This window comes from Schistocerca americana, chromosome 7 (genome assembly GCF_021461395.2).
Source record: "Schistocerca americana isolate TAMUIC-IGC-003095 chromosome 7, iqSchAmer2.1, whole genome shotgun sequence".
Classification (NCBI taxonomy): domain Eukaryota; kingdom Metazoa; phylum Arthropoda; class Insecta; order Orthoptera; family Acrididae; genus Schistocerca; species Schistocerca americana.
Window position 1 is genome coordinate 547337208 of NC_060125.1, and position 15915 is coordinate 547353122.

General features: G+C 41.5%; 1 protein-coding gene across 1 annotated transcript in view; it reads left to right on the forward strand.

Annotated features, from left to right (window-relative positions):
- LOC124622509 (histone-lysine N-methyltransferase ash1) overlaps positions 1–15915 on the forward strand; it is a 329323-nt gene that overhangs the window by 11190 nt on the left and 302218 nt on the right. Inside the window, exon 4 of the mRNA XM_047148230.1 lies at positions 12917–13204. Coding sequence (XP_047004186.1) covers positions 12917–13204 — 288 coding nt within the window. The remainder of the gene's footprint in view (positions 1–12916; positions 13205–15915) is intronic.

Genomic DNA, 15915 nt, shown 5'->3' on the forward strand with positions numbered 1-15915 from the left:
GATAAATAACTCGCCTGCTCTGGCATTTGGTTGTCTTTCACGCTGCATCTCCATATAGTAATTTCATTGGTATTTATTTCTGGTATCAAATAACAATCTATGCCTAATATGGCATAATTTACATAATTGGTGTGAACTGAAGCAAACATTTAAAAGTAAAAAGCTGCATGCAGCTTGTGACTGCTGTACAGTTTGAATTTCTAACGGTTGCCATTTCCGTCGAGGCTAATGCCTGCACTTGCTAAAAATGATTTTAAGTCACTTAAAGAATAGTGGCAACATTTCACACTAACTCCTTGCATAATGTAGAACCTTCTGGTTTGTTGACAGTGAAGTGCCAAATTTCAGTTTTTAAGCAAAGGCAGTATTGAATGAGAGAACAGAGAATTACTGTCCTAGCTGCAAGTTGGTGTATCTCATTTCTCTTCAGTTCAGATGACCTTCTGCATCTGTACTACACTAATCATCATACAGTGGTTGGTGGAGACTACATAGTTTGCTAGAATCATTTCCTCCTCTCCCCCTGCCGTCCTATTCCATTCACGAATGACATGCAGGGAGAAGATGGTCAGTACCTCTTTGTGTGTGTCTCAGTTTTTTTCTAATTATAGAGATTGTTATTATTGGAGGTAGTATAAGATGTTGACCTATTTTTGGAATTTTGTGATTAAGGGAGTCTGGGATGTACATCATCTTGTTACTGCTGTTACCGAAAATTTTTATTATACTATCACACTGACCTAGTGAACCCAAGAAAGATGGTGAAGCTGTTCTTTGTATCTTTCCTGCCTCTTCTGTTAACCTTGGTAAGGGTCACAGACTTATACCAATTTCTCAAGAATCAACCAAACAAGGATTTTATAAGTGACCGCTTTCGTGTGTGAACTACATTTCCGTATGGTTCCTCCAGCAAATCCGAGGCTGGCATCTCACCCCTTCTGGTCATTCCACCATACATTGCTTCAGCCAAATACTCCTAAATACAGTAAAGTTGTAACTACCATAGCCAAACAGTATTGGAGCCCTTTTTTTATTTATTTAAATTAGTTACATTAGAGTCAGCTGCTAATCTTTGTAGTTAGTTTTTTGCTTATTTCTTTAGTGAAGCAGGATTTTTTCATCATAATACAATGACAATAGATGACTCGTGTGTGTGTGTGTGTGTGTGTGTGTGTGTGTGTGTGTGTGTCTATATATATATATATATATATATATATATATATATATATATAATGGAAGGAAACATTCCACGTGGGAAAAATTATATATAAAAAAAAACAAAGATGAGGTGACTTACCGAACAAAAGCGCTGGCAGGTCGATAGACACACAAACAAACACAAACATACAGACAAAATTCAAGCTTTCGCAACAAACTGTTGCCTCATCAGGAAAGAGGGAAGGAGAGGGGAAGACGAAAGGAAGTGGGTTTTAAGGGAGAGGGTAAGGAGTCATTCCATTCCCGGGAGCGGAAAGACTTACCTTAGGGGGAAAAAAGGACAGGTATACACTCGCACACACGCACATATCCATCCACACATACAGACACAAGCAGACATATTTAAAGACTTTAAATATGTCTGCTTGTGTCTGTATGTGTGGATGGATATGTGCGTGTGTGCGAGTGTATACCTGTCCTTTTTTCCCCCTAAGGTAAGTCTTTCCGCTCCCGGGAATGGAATGACTCCTTACCCTCTCCCTTAAAACCCACTTCCTTTCGTCTTCCCCTCTCCTTCCCTCTTTCCTGATGAGGCAACAGTTTGTTGCGAAAGCTTGAATTTTGTGTGTATGTTTGTGTTTGTGTGTCTATCGACCTGCCAGCGCTTTTGTTCGGTAAGTCACCTCATCTTTGTTTTTTTTTATATATATATATATATATATATATATAACAAATGATTGAAGCGATTTCACAGCTCTACAATAACTTTATTATTTGAGATATTTTCACAATGCTTTGCACACACATACAAAAACTCAAGAAGTTTTTTTAGGCGTTCACAAATGTTCGATATGTGCCCCTTTAGTGATTCGGCAGACATCAAGCCGATAATCAAGTTCCTCCCACACTCGGCGCAGCATGTCCCCATCAATGAGTTCGAAAGCATCGTTGATGCGAGCTCGCAGTTCTGGCACATTTCTTGGTAGAGGAGGTTTAAACACTGAATCTTTCACATAACCCCACAGAAAGAAATCGCATGGGGTTAAGTCGGGAGAGCGTGGAGGCCATGACATGAATTGCTGATCATGATCTCCACCACGACCAATCCATCGGTTTTCCAATCTCCTGTTTAAGAAATGCCGAACATCACGATGGAAGTGCGGTGGACCACCATCCTGCTGAAAGATGAAGTCGGCACTGTCGGTCTCCAGTTGTGGCATGAGCCAATTTTACAGCATGTCCAGATACACGTGTCCTGTAACATTTTTTTCGCAGAAGAAAAAGGGGCCGTAAACTTTAAACCGCGAGGTTGCACAAAAATTTTGGTGACCTGCGAATTTGCTCCACAAATGCGTAAGTATTCTCTACCGCCCAGATTTGCACATTGTGTCTGTTCACTTCACCATTAAGAAAAAATGTTGCTTCATCACTGAAAACAAGTTTCGCACTGAACGCATCCTCTTCCATGAGCTGTTGCAACCGCGCCAAAAATTCAAAGCGTTTGACTTTGTCATCGAGTGTCAGGGCTTGTAGCAATTGTAAACGGTAAGGCATCCGCTTTAGCCTTTTCCGTAAGATTTTCCAAACCGTCGGCTGTGGTACGTTTAGCTCCCTGCTTGCTTTTTGTCGCCTTCCGCGGGCTACGTGTGAAACTTGCCCGCACGCGTTCAACCGTTTCTTCGCTCACTGCAGGCCGACCCGTTGATTTCCCCTTACAGAGGCATCCAGAAGCTTTAAACTGCGCATACCATCGCTGAATGGAGTTAGCAGTTGGTGGATCTTTGTTGAACTTCGTCCTGAAGTGTCGTTGCACTGTTATGACTGACTGATGTGAGTGCATTTCAAGCATGACATACGCTTTCTCGGCTCCTGTCGCCATTTTGTCTCACTGCACTCTCGTGCGGGCTGGCAGCAGAAACTTGAAGTGCGGCTTCAGCCGAACAAAACTTTATGAGTTTTTCTACGTATCTGTAGTGTGTCATGACCATATGTCAATGAATGGAGCTACAGTGAATTTATGAAATCGCTTCAATCATTTGTAATAGCCCTGTAGAAGTAAGTTTTAATGAGGATAGGACACCTGATCGTCTGCAAATTTCTCCATTTCATACAGAGCTATTCAAAAAGAAGGGACGGATTTCAAATATTTATTGCTTCCAAACTACAAAAGATAGGAACACAATTCCAGTGATCCTGGAAAGATAAATGTTCAAATTTTTATGCATTTGGTGCGAGCACCCTGTGTTACGCAACAAATATCAAAATGGTGGCTCATTCCCTGCCACACGCAAAGCAGCTGATCTCTCATTATCGAATTCACAGCTTCAACAGTGCGATGTCGCAGACTTTTGAGTGTGTCAGGCATACTGGGGGTTAAACGTGGTCTTTTACTGTATCCACAAATAAGTCATAAGGTGTGAGGTTGGATTTTAAGAGGAGAAGCAGAAGATGAACTTATTTGTTGATGGCCTCCCAGATCTCCAGACGCCACACCTTGTGAGTTTTATCTGTGGCTTTATGTAAAAGACCATATTTTTATCCCCACTATGCCTGACACTCTTGAAAGACTGCGACATTGCATTGGTAAAGCTGTAAATTTGATAACAAGAGACCAGCTGCTTCGTGTGTGGCAGGAAATGAGCCACCATTTTGATATTTGTAGTATGACACATGATGTTGACATTGAATGCATAAAAATTTGAACTTTTTTCTTTCCAGGAACATTGGAATTGGATTTTTTTCTTTTGTAGTTTGGAGGCAATAAATGTTTGAAATCTGTTCCTTCTTTTTGAATAGCCGTGTATTTTTGTGGCGTATTCCTGGTCCATTAGATTTCTGGTGCATACCTTTCACCCATTATTTGAGTTAGCTGACTGACAACTTACATCTTTCTAAATACGAGGTCCACATTGCTGCACTTGTGACAGTAGAGTACACGAATGCTAGAAATGTTGATTAGTGGCAAAGAGCTTTTTATGAACTGGATATGTGGTTAGGTACTCTATCCGTGCTGGTATATCAATGCAAGAACTGAAGCACCAAAGGAAGTGCTGGATTTCAAGCTTTGACCTGGTCTCAATTAAAACTAAAAGAGTTTCCACTGCTTCCGTCACCACTGAGTCCAAGAGAACTGCATTGATGTTTGTGACTCGATGTTGTGTGACAGTGACAAAATTCTGTTATTCTGAGACATGATGGTGAAGGAAATGGTGGAAAGTGATTTGGCGAAATATGTAATTAATAGAAATATCGGTTTTACTCTCTACAAGGTATGGAATCTGGCATTTTCTTTGTACAATTTCCAAATATGTCACTACAATGCATCAATATCTCAGCAGGTTATGAGAGTAACTGTAAATTCAAATACTAAGAAAGAGATAGAGGGGCTGGCCAGTACTTACCTCAGCTCAGTACAGCAGATAGATACACATAAAACAGAACTGAAAATTTACATTCCTAGCTTTCGGTACAAATGTTCCTTCATCGGGGAGGAGAAGAACATCCCGACAACCCCCAACATCACCGCAGCTGAATCCCGTGCCATTAAGGAGCTGAAAATAGACCGCTCTATTGTCATCCTCCCGGCGGATAAAGGCTCCACAACTGTCGTACTTGACCGTGTGGAGTATGTGGCAGAAGGACTGCGTCAACTCTCTGACACCTCAACCTACAAAGCTGTTACCCAGGACCCCATTCCCTCCATCCAGACTGAGCTGCAAAAAATTCTAAAAATCCAAGGTCCCTCACAAGGCCTCACAACGGCTTCCATAGACTTACTCACTCCACCTGAGCCACGTACCCCTACCTTCTACCTATTACCCAAAATCCACAAAGAGAACCATCCTGGCCGTCCCATTGTAGCAGGCTTCAAAGCTCCAACCGAACGTATCTCAGCTCTGGTAGACTAGCACCTACAACCTATCACCCGCAGACTCCCATCCCACATCAAAGACACAAACCACTTCATAGAACGCCTCAAATCCATTCCCACTCCTCTCCCACCTGAAACCTTTCTTGTCACCATAGATGCTACATCCCTTTACACAAACATCCCACATACCCATGGTCTCTCTGCCCTTGAGCACTACCTCTCCCAACGCCCACCCGAAGATCTTCCTAAAACCTTGTTCCTTATCACACTTACCAACTTCATCCTCACCCATAATTACTTCACTTTTGAAGGCCAGACCTACAAACAAATCAGGGGAACGGCCATGGGAACCAGGATGGCTCCGTCCTATGCCAACCTCTTCATGGGCCGCATGGAGGAGGCTTTCCTGAAGACCCAACAGCTGCTTCTCCTGGCCTGGTATATGTTTATAGATGACATCTTTGTGTTCTGGACTCATGGTGAAGAAACACTCCTTAATTTCCTCCATAACCTCAACTCCTTTTCGAATCTGAATTTCACCTGGTCCTCCTCCAAAACCCAAGCCACCTTCCTGGATGTTGACCTTCATCTTGTTGAAGCTCACATCCACACCTCTGTCCATATCAAACCCACAAACAAACAACAGTACCTTCACTTTGATAGCTACCATCCTTTCCACATCAAACGCTCCCTTCCCTACAGCCTAGGTATTCGTGGCAAATGTATCTGCTCCAGTGACGAATCCCTCAACAATTACACCAATAACCTGACAAGTGCTTTCCTCTCCCGCAACTATCCTGGAGACCTTGTCCACAAACAGATTTCCCGAGCAATACATTCCTCCCCGTCCAACAACAATGTTCCTACCCCCAGACCACACAGAAGCATACCCCTTGTCACTCAGTATTTTCCTGGCCTCGAAAACATCAACAAATTACTCCGCCAGGGAAATGACTTTCTCAAGTCAACCCCTGAAATGAGATCATCCCTTGACAAAATTCTCCCCACACCACCCAGAGTTGCCTTTCGTTGCCCCCCTAACCTCCGTAACATCCTTGTTAAACCCTACAATATTCCCAGACTACCTTCTCTACCCAGCGGTTCCTACCCCTGTAACCGACCCCGCTGCAAAACCTGCCCCATGCATCCCCCCACAACCACCTACTCCAGCCTCGCTACTGGTAAAACATACACAATTCAAGACAGGGCTACGTGTGAAACTACACATGTCATTTATCAACTGACATGCCTGTACTGCACAGCCTTTTACATCGGCATGACAACAACTAAACTGGCTGAGCGCATGAACGGACACAGACGGACGCCTAGGAGATGCCCAATACCCAGTAGCGGAGCATGCCCTCCAGCATAATTCTAGGGACCTAGGAACCTGCTACACTGTATGTGCAATTTGGCTTCTCCCACCCAACACCAGTCCCTCTGAACTGCGGAGATGGGAACTTGCACTCCAACATATCCTTTCATCCCGCCATCCCCCTGGTCTGAACCTACGTTGAACAACCTCACTCCCATTCTGGGGGGGGGGGGGGGATATTGACTTTGAGCACAATTTATTGGTTATGAATTGTAGATTAAAACCAAAGTAATTGCAAAACAGTAGGAAAGAAAGGAAATGGGACTTGAATAAGTTGAAAGAACCAGAGGGTGTTGAGTGTATCGGAGGAAACATTAGGCAACGATTGACTGGAACTGACTGGGGAAAGAAATGCAATAGAAGAAGAATGAGTAGCTTTGAGAGGTGAAATAGTGAAGACAGCGGAGGATCAAACAGGCAAAATGACAAGGCCTAGTAGAAATCTTTGGATGTCACAGGAAAAATTGAATTTAGTTGAGGAAAACGGAAAATATAAAAATGCAGTAAGTGAAGCAGGCGCTAGGGAGAATGCAAATTCTAAAGAAAGAAATTTACAGGGAGTGCAAAATTTCTAAGCAGGAATGGCTAGAGGACAAAAATAAGGATCTATAACTGTATTTCACTAAGGGAAACATAGATACTGTCTACAGAAAAATTAAAGAAATCTGTGGAGAAAAGAGAAACAGCTGTATGAATCTCAAGAGCTCAGATGGAAAACCAGTCCTAAGCAAAGAAGAAAAGGTTGAAAGGTAGAATTAGTATATAGAGGGTTCGTACAACAGAGATGAACTTGAAGGCAATGTTACAGAAAGGGAAGAGGACATACATGAAGATGAGATGCCATATATGTTACTGCGAGAAGAATTTGACAGAGCTTGAAAGACCTAAGACAAAACGAGGCCCTGGTAGTAAACAACATTCCGTCAGAACTATGAATAGCTATGGGTGACCCAGCCATGACAAAAATGTTCCATTTGGTGTCCACAAGATGTATAAGACAAGTGGCGTACCCTCAGACTTAAAGAAGAATGTAATAATTACTACTCCAAAGAAATGAAGTTCCAGTATGTGTGATTATTACTGAACTATCAGTTTAATAAGTCATTATTGCAACGTACTAACATGAATTATTTGCAGAAGAATGGAAAAAGTGTTAGAATCTGACCGTGGAGAAAATCAGTTTGGAGTCCAGAGAAATGTGGGCATACATGAGGCACTACTGACCCTACGACTTCTTGTATAAGATTGGAAAGGCAAACCAACGTTTATCGCATTTGTTGACTTAGAGAAAGCTTTTGACAATGTTGACTGGAGTATTCTCTTTCAAATTTTGAAGGCTGCAGGGGTAAAATATAGGGAGCAAAAGGCTAGTTACAACTCATAAAGAAACCAGAGAGCAGTTGCAAGAGTTAAGGGGCATTAAAGGGAAGGCATGGTTGAGAAGGCTGTGAGACAGGGTTGTAGCATATCCCAGATGTTATTCAGTCTGTACATCAAGCAAGCGGTAAAGGAAATTGTGGTGTCACCGCCAGACACCACACTTGCTAGGTGGTAGCCTTTAAATCGGCCGCGGTCCGGTAGTATACGTCGGACCCGCGTGTCGCCACTGTCAGTGATTGCAGACCGAGCGCCACCACACGGCAGGTCTAGAGAGACTTCCTAGCACTCGCCCCAGTTGTACAGCCGACTTTGCTAGGAAAGGTTCACTGACAAATACGCTCTCATTTGCCGAGACGATAGTTAGCATAGCCTTCAGCTACGTCATTTGCTACGACCTAGCAAGGTGCCATTACCAGTTTGTATTGAGATTATTATTGATGTATCAACAAGAGCGATGTACACCAATTATGGATTAAAGTTAAATATTACATCAACTACGTACTTTATTTGCTACTATTAATTCCCTTAACTGTTCCAGACCTCGCGCCAGCCTGCGTGAGCTTAAGCGCGTGCCTTTCGGCTTCACCTCATAGTGACTTGGCTGTCTTGCCAAGTCACAACAGAAATCAAAGAAAAATTTGGAATAGGAGTTAAAATTCAGGGAGAAGAAATAAAAACTTCAAAGTTTATCGATAACTTTGTAACTCAGTCTGTGACAGCAAAGGACTTGAAAGAGCAGTTGAATGGAACAGACAGTTCCTGAAAGAAGGAAATAAGATGAACATAAAAAAAAAAGCAAACTAAAAACGGTAATGGAATTAGTCGAATTAAATAGGGTGATGCTGCGGGAATTGGGTAGGGAACAAGACAGTTGAAGTATTACATGAGCTTTTGCTATTTGGGCAGCAAAATAACTGATCATCTCGGAAGTAGAGAGGTTATAAAATGTAGACTGGTGATGGGAAGAAAAGGGTTTCCGAACAAGAGAAATTTGTTAACATCGAATATAGGTTTAAATGTTGGGAAGTATTTTCTGAAAGTATTTGTATGGAGTTTAGCCTTTATGGAAATGAAACATGGGCGATAAACAGTTTGGATAAGAAGGGAATAGAGACATCCGAAATGTGCTGCTACAGAAGAATGTTGAAGATTAGATGGGTAGATTGTGTAACTAATGAGGAAGCATTGAATGTAATTGGTGAGAAAAGAAATTTGTGGCACAACCTGAATTAGAAGAAGGGATCTTTTGATATAACACGTTTTGTGACAATTTAGTATTGGATCAATTTAATATTGGAGGGAAGCGTGGGGGGGTAAAAACCGTAGAGGGGGATACCAAGAGATGAAAACAATAAGCAGATTCAGAAGGATGTAAGTTGCAGTAGTTAGTTGGAGATAGAGAGGCCTGCACAGGATAGAGTAGGATGAAGAGCTACATCAAACCAGTGTTTGGTTGAAGACCAAAACAAAATAGCAGCACCAGGTTATTATATCAAAAGAATGAAGAACTGCAACTATTCATGCTCTCTCAGGAGGATTTGTGGAACAAGATACACGTAAGAGAAAAAAGATTAGCTCAGATGTTAGTAACCTTCTGAATGAGAAAATACTAGTGCTTTATCCAGATTCTATCACAGTGGCTTAATGAATTACTTGACGAAAATTTACCTATGTAATTTGAGACTTGGTTTTGAAACTTTCGAGGACACATTATGTTTCACATCATCCAGTTTTCCTTTTTTACATGAAATTTTGAGGTTTTATTTCTTCACAAAATGTTGCTTATTAACTTGGTGTTAAAAATCTATTTGCCAATTTTAAATCTTGAATTTTACTAGAAGAGCACAAAAATAGCCTTGTGCCTCCTGCCTTAAGATTGCGCACCTACCATGACAAAGTTTTTATCATTATTATTATTATTACTACTACTACTACTACTGTTACTGTTACTACACTATGATTCAAACGGTGGATAGAAACACCAGGAAGCAATCAGAATGTATGAAATGTAATTGCATAGATTACAACAGTCTACTCACCAAGTGGCAGCAGGAGAGAACACATGTCAAGGTTAAGGAAATTTGCAAGTTTTTGGAGCCACTGGCTCCTTCTTCTGCCAGAAGATTTGAAGGGGAAGGGAGAGTGATGAGAGACTGAAAACATTAAGCCCAGGTGGTTGGGGAGAACCAAGGATGTGGTGAAATGCCAGTTCCCACCTGTGGAGTTCTGAGAAACTGATGTCTGGGGGAAGAATCCAGATGCACGTGTGGCGAAACAGGTACCAAGGCCATGACTGTCATGTTCTAGAGCATGCGGTACTACAGGATATTTGGTGTTGTCAGTTTAAATCATCAACATATGGACATCCATCCTAACTAATAACTTGGTTATAAAAGGCCTAACAGTGTCGTTTTGTTGGTGGCTCTCCCTTTGATAGCAGATCTTTTGCCAGTTGGTATAGCTGGTGGTAGCAAGTGCATAGTGCTAGTTTGCAGTGGGGTCAGTCACAGGTGTAGGAGCCTTAAGGTAGGGAAGTGGGTGCAGAAGGAGCATAGAATCGTACAAGGATATTGCGGGAATTGGGAGAGTGACAAAAAACTGTTCTAGGTGTGGCAGGCCAAATGTCTGACAGAATACATCTCATCTCGGGTCATGATTTTAAGAAGTCATAGCCTTGTCAAAGTTGCTGATTAATGTATTAAAGTCCAGAATAACACTGAGTGAGAGCAGATGGAACTCATAAGTTTTGCAAGTATCAGCCATACCAGGATTGGATGTGATGGCCTGAGAAATCTGCTATTGCACTGGGCTGGTAATTACATCCAGCACTGAAGTGACAATGGTGTTGTATTGCTGTGAAGAGTTTGCATCCAAACAAATACATTTGCGTCATACGCCAAGGCTTAATGGGAAGGAACATTTGACATGGAAAAGATGGTAGCTGTGAGGGTGTAAGTACTGTGGGTTGTTGGTAGGTGTAATGTGAAGAGAAATGTGTAGCTGACTCTAGGTGAGGGTGAGGTCAACATCAAAGAAAGTGGCATGGCATTCGGAATAGTTTCATGTGAAAATTAGGTGGGAGAATGTATTTAGAGATTCCAGTAATTGGTCAGCCTTGCCATGAGTCCTACAGCAAACATGTCATCAATGTATCTAAACCAAACCTGGGACTGAAGGCTTACGGGTCCCAAGAAAGCCTACTTCAAGCCATATATGAAAGGTTGGCGTAGGGATGAGCCATCCTGGTTCACATGGCCATGCCCCTGATCATTTTGTTTGTCTGCCAGGCCATCACATCCAATCCTGTTTCTGCTGACACCCCATCCCCACCCGCTTCTTCCCGGGGGGGGGGGGGGGGGGGAGAATCTTAGAGGTACACCTTTTGTCACTCAGTATGATCCAGGTCTTGAACTGCATCGACAAGGCTATAACTTCCTTAAACCCTGCCCTGAAATGAGGTCCATTCTTTTTAATATCTTTCCCACCACACCTTGAATAGTTTTTACTGCCCCACTAATCTCTGCAATAGCCTTGTCAGCTCTATGCCTCTTGTGCACCCATCTCCCTACCCTATGGCTCCTACCCCTGTGACCGTACCCACTACAAGACTTGCCCTATGCACACCACCTCTGTAACTGGCAAAACATGTACTCTCAAAGGGAGAGTAACGTGTGAAATGGCTAGCCGGGAACCAGCAGTTATGTACACACTGTTCAGCCTTTTATACCCAAGTTTTCAGATAGGGTGAATTGGCATAGGAGCAAGCTGTATACTAGAAAGATCCAACATTCTGGTGCACAGCATGCTGTACAACGTGATAGTCGTGAACTTGGTGCCTGTTATGACATCCACATTCTTTCCCCAGACACCAGTATCTCAGAACTCTGCAGGATGGAACGGGTGTTACATGTCCTTGGTTCTCGCTATCTGTGTGGCCTTAATTTAGATTAATTTCATTGGTCTCAGCATATCTTCTCAGTAATTACTGCCTTATTTGCTCCCTTTTAGTTTTCTGTGTCTTTTATTTTCCTAGGTTTCTGCCCTTAATAACTCGTGCATGTTGTTTTGTCAGTAATCTCTGCTCGGCCGGTGCAGTCCCCAACACTCAAACTTTCCTTCTCAACCCCTCGGTAAGTCTGCTCTGACCTTGGGATCTTAATGACTTTTCTGAACTCTCCCATTTCGTAAACCTTGCCAGTCTTTTTCCTCACCCCTGTTCCTTCCTCTTCAACCCTTCTGCCGGAAGAAGGAACCACTGGTTCTAAAAACTTACAAATTTCCTTACCTTAACATGTGTTTTCTCCTGCTGCCACTTGTGTAGATTTTTTATCCATCCAGTTACAGTCTGTTTTTAATGTTGATCATTTTTGTTGATATAGAATTTATGAAATGTCAGCCAACCTAACTTCTGTTGACAAGAAACTGTGTGTACATGGCACATGGGAAATTAAGAGGGAGCTATCTGTTGTGTGGGGTAAATGACACCTCTCTTAACCATTCCCAATCATTTCTACTGCACTCCCTAGAAGAAACATATAGTTCAGAATACTAGGAATATCATTTATGTTTTGTTTCTGTTGCCTGTAAAACCAGTATTCTCAGTTGAATTTTCCATTTCATACAGATAAATGCCTAACCATATTCTTCTCTAGTCTTATTTCTGATGGAAGATTATCTAAAGTTACAGCCATATTGGTGATAGCTTATTACTGTGAGGTTATTTCCACTTCATAAATAGCTTTAATGCTTTTGTTTACTGTATCATTATAACCTGTTTGTTTACTGTATCATTATAACTTAGTGAGAAAAACATATTTCATTCACTTTTATCTTTGCTTCGTAAAATTATCTTCTTTAGGTAGAGGGAAAAGGTTTAATTTCTTTTGTTTGCAAATAATGTTTGTACATAGTTTGGAAACTTTTTAGATGGATACTTTTTCTCGTTGATTTTTGTCTTTCTGTGATGAAGCATTTCATGATAGTGGAATAAACAAGCAAATCTGTGTAAACTATGCATTTCTGAAATTCAAGTCTGTAGAAATAACTTTCCTGGAGTCTTTGGTTTCATAGTAGTAGTCTGCCATACTTTTCACAAAGGTAGCTATATAATATTAGTAATTGTATTGTTCTAGGGATCTCCGGCAACTCCACTAGAAGCTTCTAAGACCATGGCAGGAGGAGCAATGCCATGGGGTCAAGGAAAAGTGGACAGGGGTAAACGAGATGAAAGTAAGGAGCCAGAAGAAGATGATGATGAGGATGAAGATGATGAAGCTGATGCTGCTGGCAGTGGGAGTGAAGAAACTGATGGAGATGATGACAGTGAAAGTGATGATTCTGTTGATAATGATGATGGTGATGATAATGATGGAGATTCTGGTGATTCTGAATCGGTTGACAGCTCTGGCAGTGATTCTGAAGTAAGTGAAGTGTTCTGCCTCTTGTTAAATTTACTTTGTATTTAATCATTGGACGAAACAGCGCTTATGACAGTGGAGAATGTTACTCTGTGCTGTGTGTAAATAAGTGATTGGATACCATTTATGTCCATACACTTTCCGAATCAGCTTCAATAAAATTTCTAGAAAATCAAGTAATTAGCAAAACCATGAATATGACTTCACTAATGAGACGGTAATGGAGAAAATAAATTATTTTAGCTTTGTCAGGTGTCAGCTCTAAGTCAGCGTGCTATTAAAGTGCAACAATGTGACATTAATTCATGGCCATATTTGTGACAGAACTGGAGCATCCACTCATTAATTGGGTGAAACTGAAATAACTTGCAGAACAATTATTCTCATGTTCTTTTTCTGTGGTTCGTAACTAAACTGTCCCAGACATTTTTGGCATTCACTTTCACAGGTGGGGCAGTCTAACTATGTTTTTCAATACTTAAAAACTGATACATTGTAATCCTGCGTTTACATTCCCGGAATTAATGTTTCCTATTGTTTACAATTTTTTTTTTTCCTCGGTCCCTTCAAATTACAAATATTCATTCCCATCCACTTTTCCATTGTAATTATTTTTCCTGCAGTTTACACTTAATGAAACAGTGGCAGACGAGTTTAATAAAAACAGAAACATATATTATGCGGACACTTCAGAATGGGAATTTTAGGTGCATTGTTTTTGCAACTATGGTTGCATATTATACTGGTATAGAGGTCAAGCCTGAATTGCAATATGCATACCTCTAACTCGGCTGTAGCCTTTACGAAATGCTTAGTGTATTCCACTTTTCTTTTTGTTGTATATTGCTCATTGTTTTCTTACTTTGAAGTGAATGAAGAGACTGATTTGGTCCATGACGACCCTCATCAGACCGGAAGGGATCAGATGAACATTATACCATTTCTGCTTTTGCAGTAGCACAGAATGCGGATTTGGACAACCAACCATGCCAGAGGGATGTGGGAGTAGTTACCCCATTCCTCTCCTTTCCCTTGGAGCAGTCTAAGTACTCATTTGTTTGTACTCACAACTGACTGCCGTGTTATTGTGTCTCATTCTATTTGAAACACAGTGACACTGCCAGAGCATTGGCATGCTTATAAACATTGTGCAGTAAACTTTCTTGAGCACTGTTCTCCTTCATTCTGAATTAGTTGAACTTGTTAAAATATGTAACAATTCATGCTGCTAGTGCTTCATCTCCTAACAATGCCAACCTAATAAATACCTATACTGTAGTGCTGTAATCAAACGAAGTGTTGGGTTGAGATAAAATTCCAGGGTTAGGCCAAACAAAAGGAAAATTGGCTGCGATAAACAAAAGCTATGGCAGCATTTTTTCTGGATAATACAGGGTGGTCCATTGATAGTGACTGGGCCAAATATCTCACGAAATAAGCATCAAACAAAAAAACTACAAAGAAAAAAACTTGTCTAGCTTGAAGGGGGAAACCAGATGGCGCTATGGTTGGCCTGCTAGATGGCACTGCCATAGTCAAAAGGATATCAATTGTGTTTTTTTGAATAGGAACCCCCATTTTTATTACATATTCGTGTAGTACGTAAAGAAATATGAATGATTTAGTTGGACCACTTTTTTTGCTGTGTGATAGATGACACTGTAATAGTCACAAACATGTAAGTACATGGTATCACGTAACATTCCGCCAGTGCGGACGGTATTTGCTTTGTGATACATTACCTGTATTAAAATCGACCATTTACCAATTGCGGAAAAGGTCGATATCGTGTTGATGTATGGCTATTGTGATAAAAATGCCCAACAGGCGTGTGCTATGTATGCTGCTCGGTATCCTGGATGACATCATCCAAGTGTCCGGACCGTTCGCTGGATAGTTACCTTATTTAAGGAAACAGGAAGTGTTCAGCCACATGTGAAACGTCAACCATGACCTGCAACAAATGATGATGCCCAAGTAGGTGTCGTAGCTGCTGTCATGCCTATTCCGCACATCAGTAGCAGACAAACTGCGCGAGAATCGGGAATTTCAAAAACGTAGGTGTTAAGAATGCTACAACAACATCGATTGCACTCGTACCATATTTCTATGCACCAGGAATTGCATGGCGACGACTTTGAGCGTCATGTACAGTTCTGCCACTGGGCACAAGAGAAATTACGGGACAATGACAGATTTGTTGCATGCATTCTATTTAGTGACGAAGCACCATACACCAACAGCGGTAACGTAAAGCGACATAATATGCACTATTGGGCAATGGAAAAGCCACGATGGCTGTGGCAAGTGGAACATCAGCGACCTTGGCAGGTTAATGTATGGTGTGGCATTATGGGAAGAAGGATAATTGGCCCCCATTTTATCGATGGCAATCTAAATGGTGCAATGTATACTGATTTCCTACGTAATGTGTTACCAATGTTACTACAAGTTGTTTCACTGCATGACAGAATGGTGATGTACTTCCAACATGATGGATGTCCGGCACATAGCTCACGTGCGGTTGAAGCGGTATTGAATTGCGCATTTCATGACAGGTGGATTGGTTGTCGAAGCACCATACCATGGCCTGCACGTTCACCTGATCTCACATCCCTGGATTTCCTTTTGTGGGGAAAGTTGAAGGATATTTGCTATCTTGATCCACCGACAACCCTGACAACATGTGTCAGCGCATTATCAATCCATGTGCG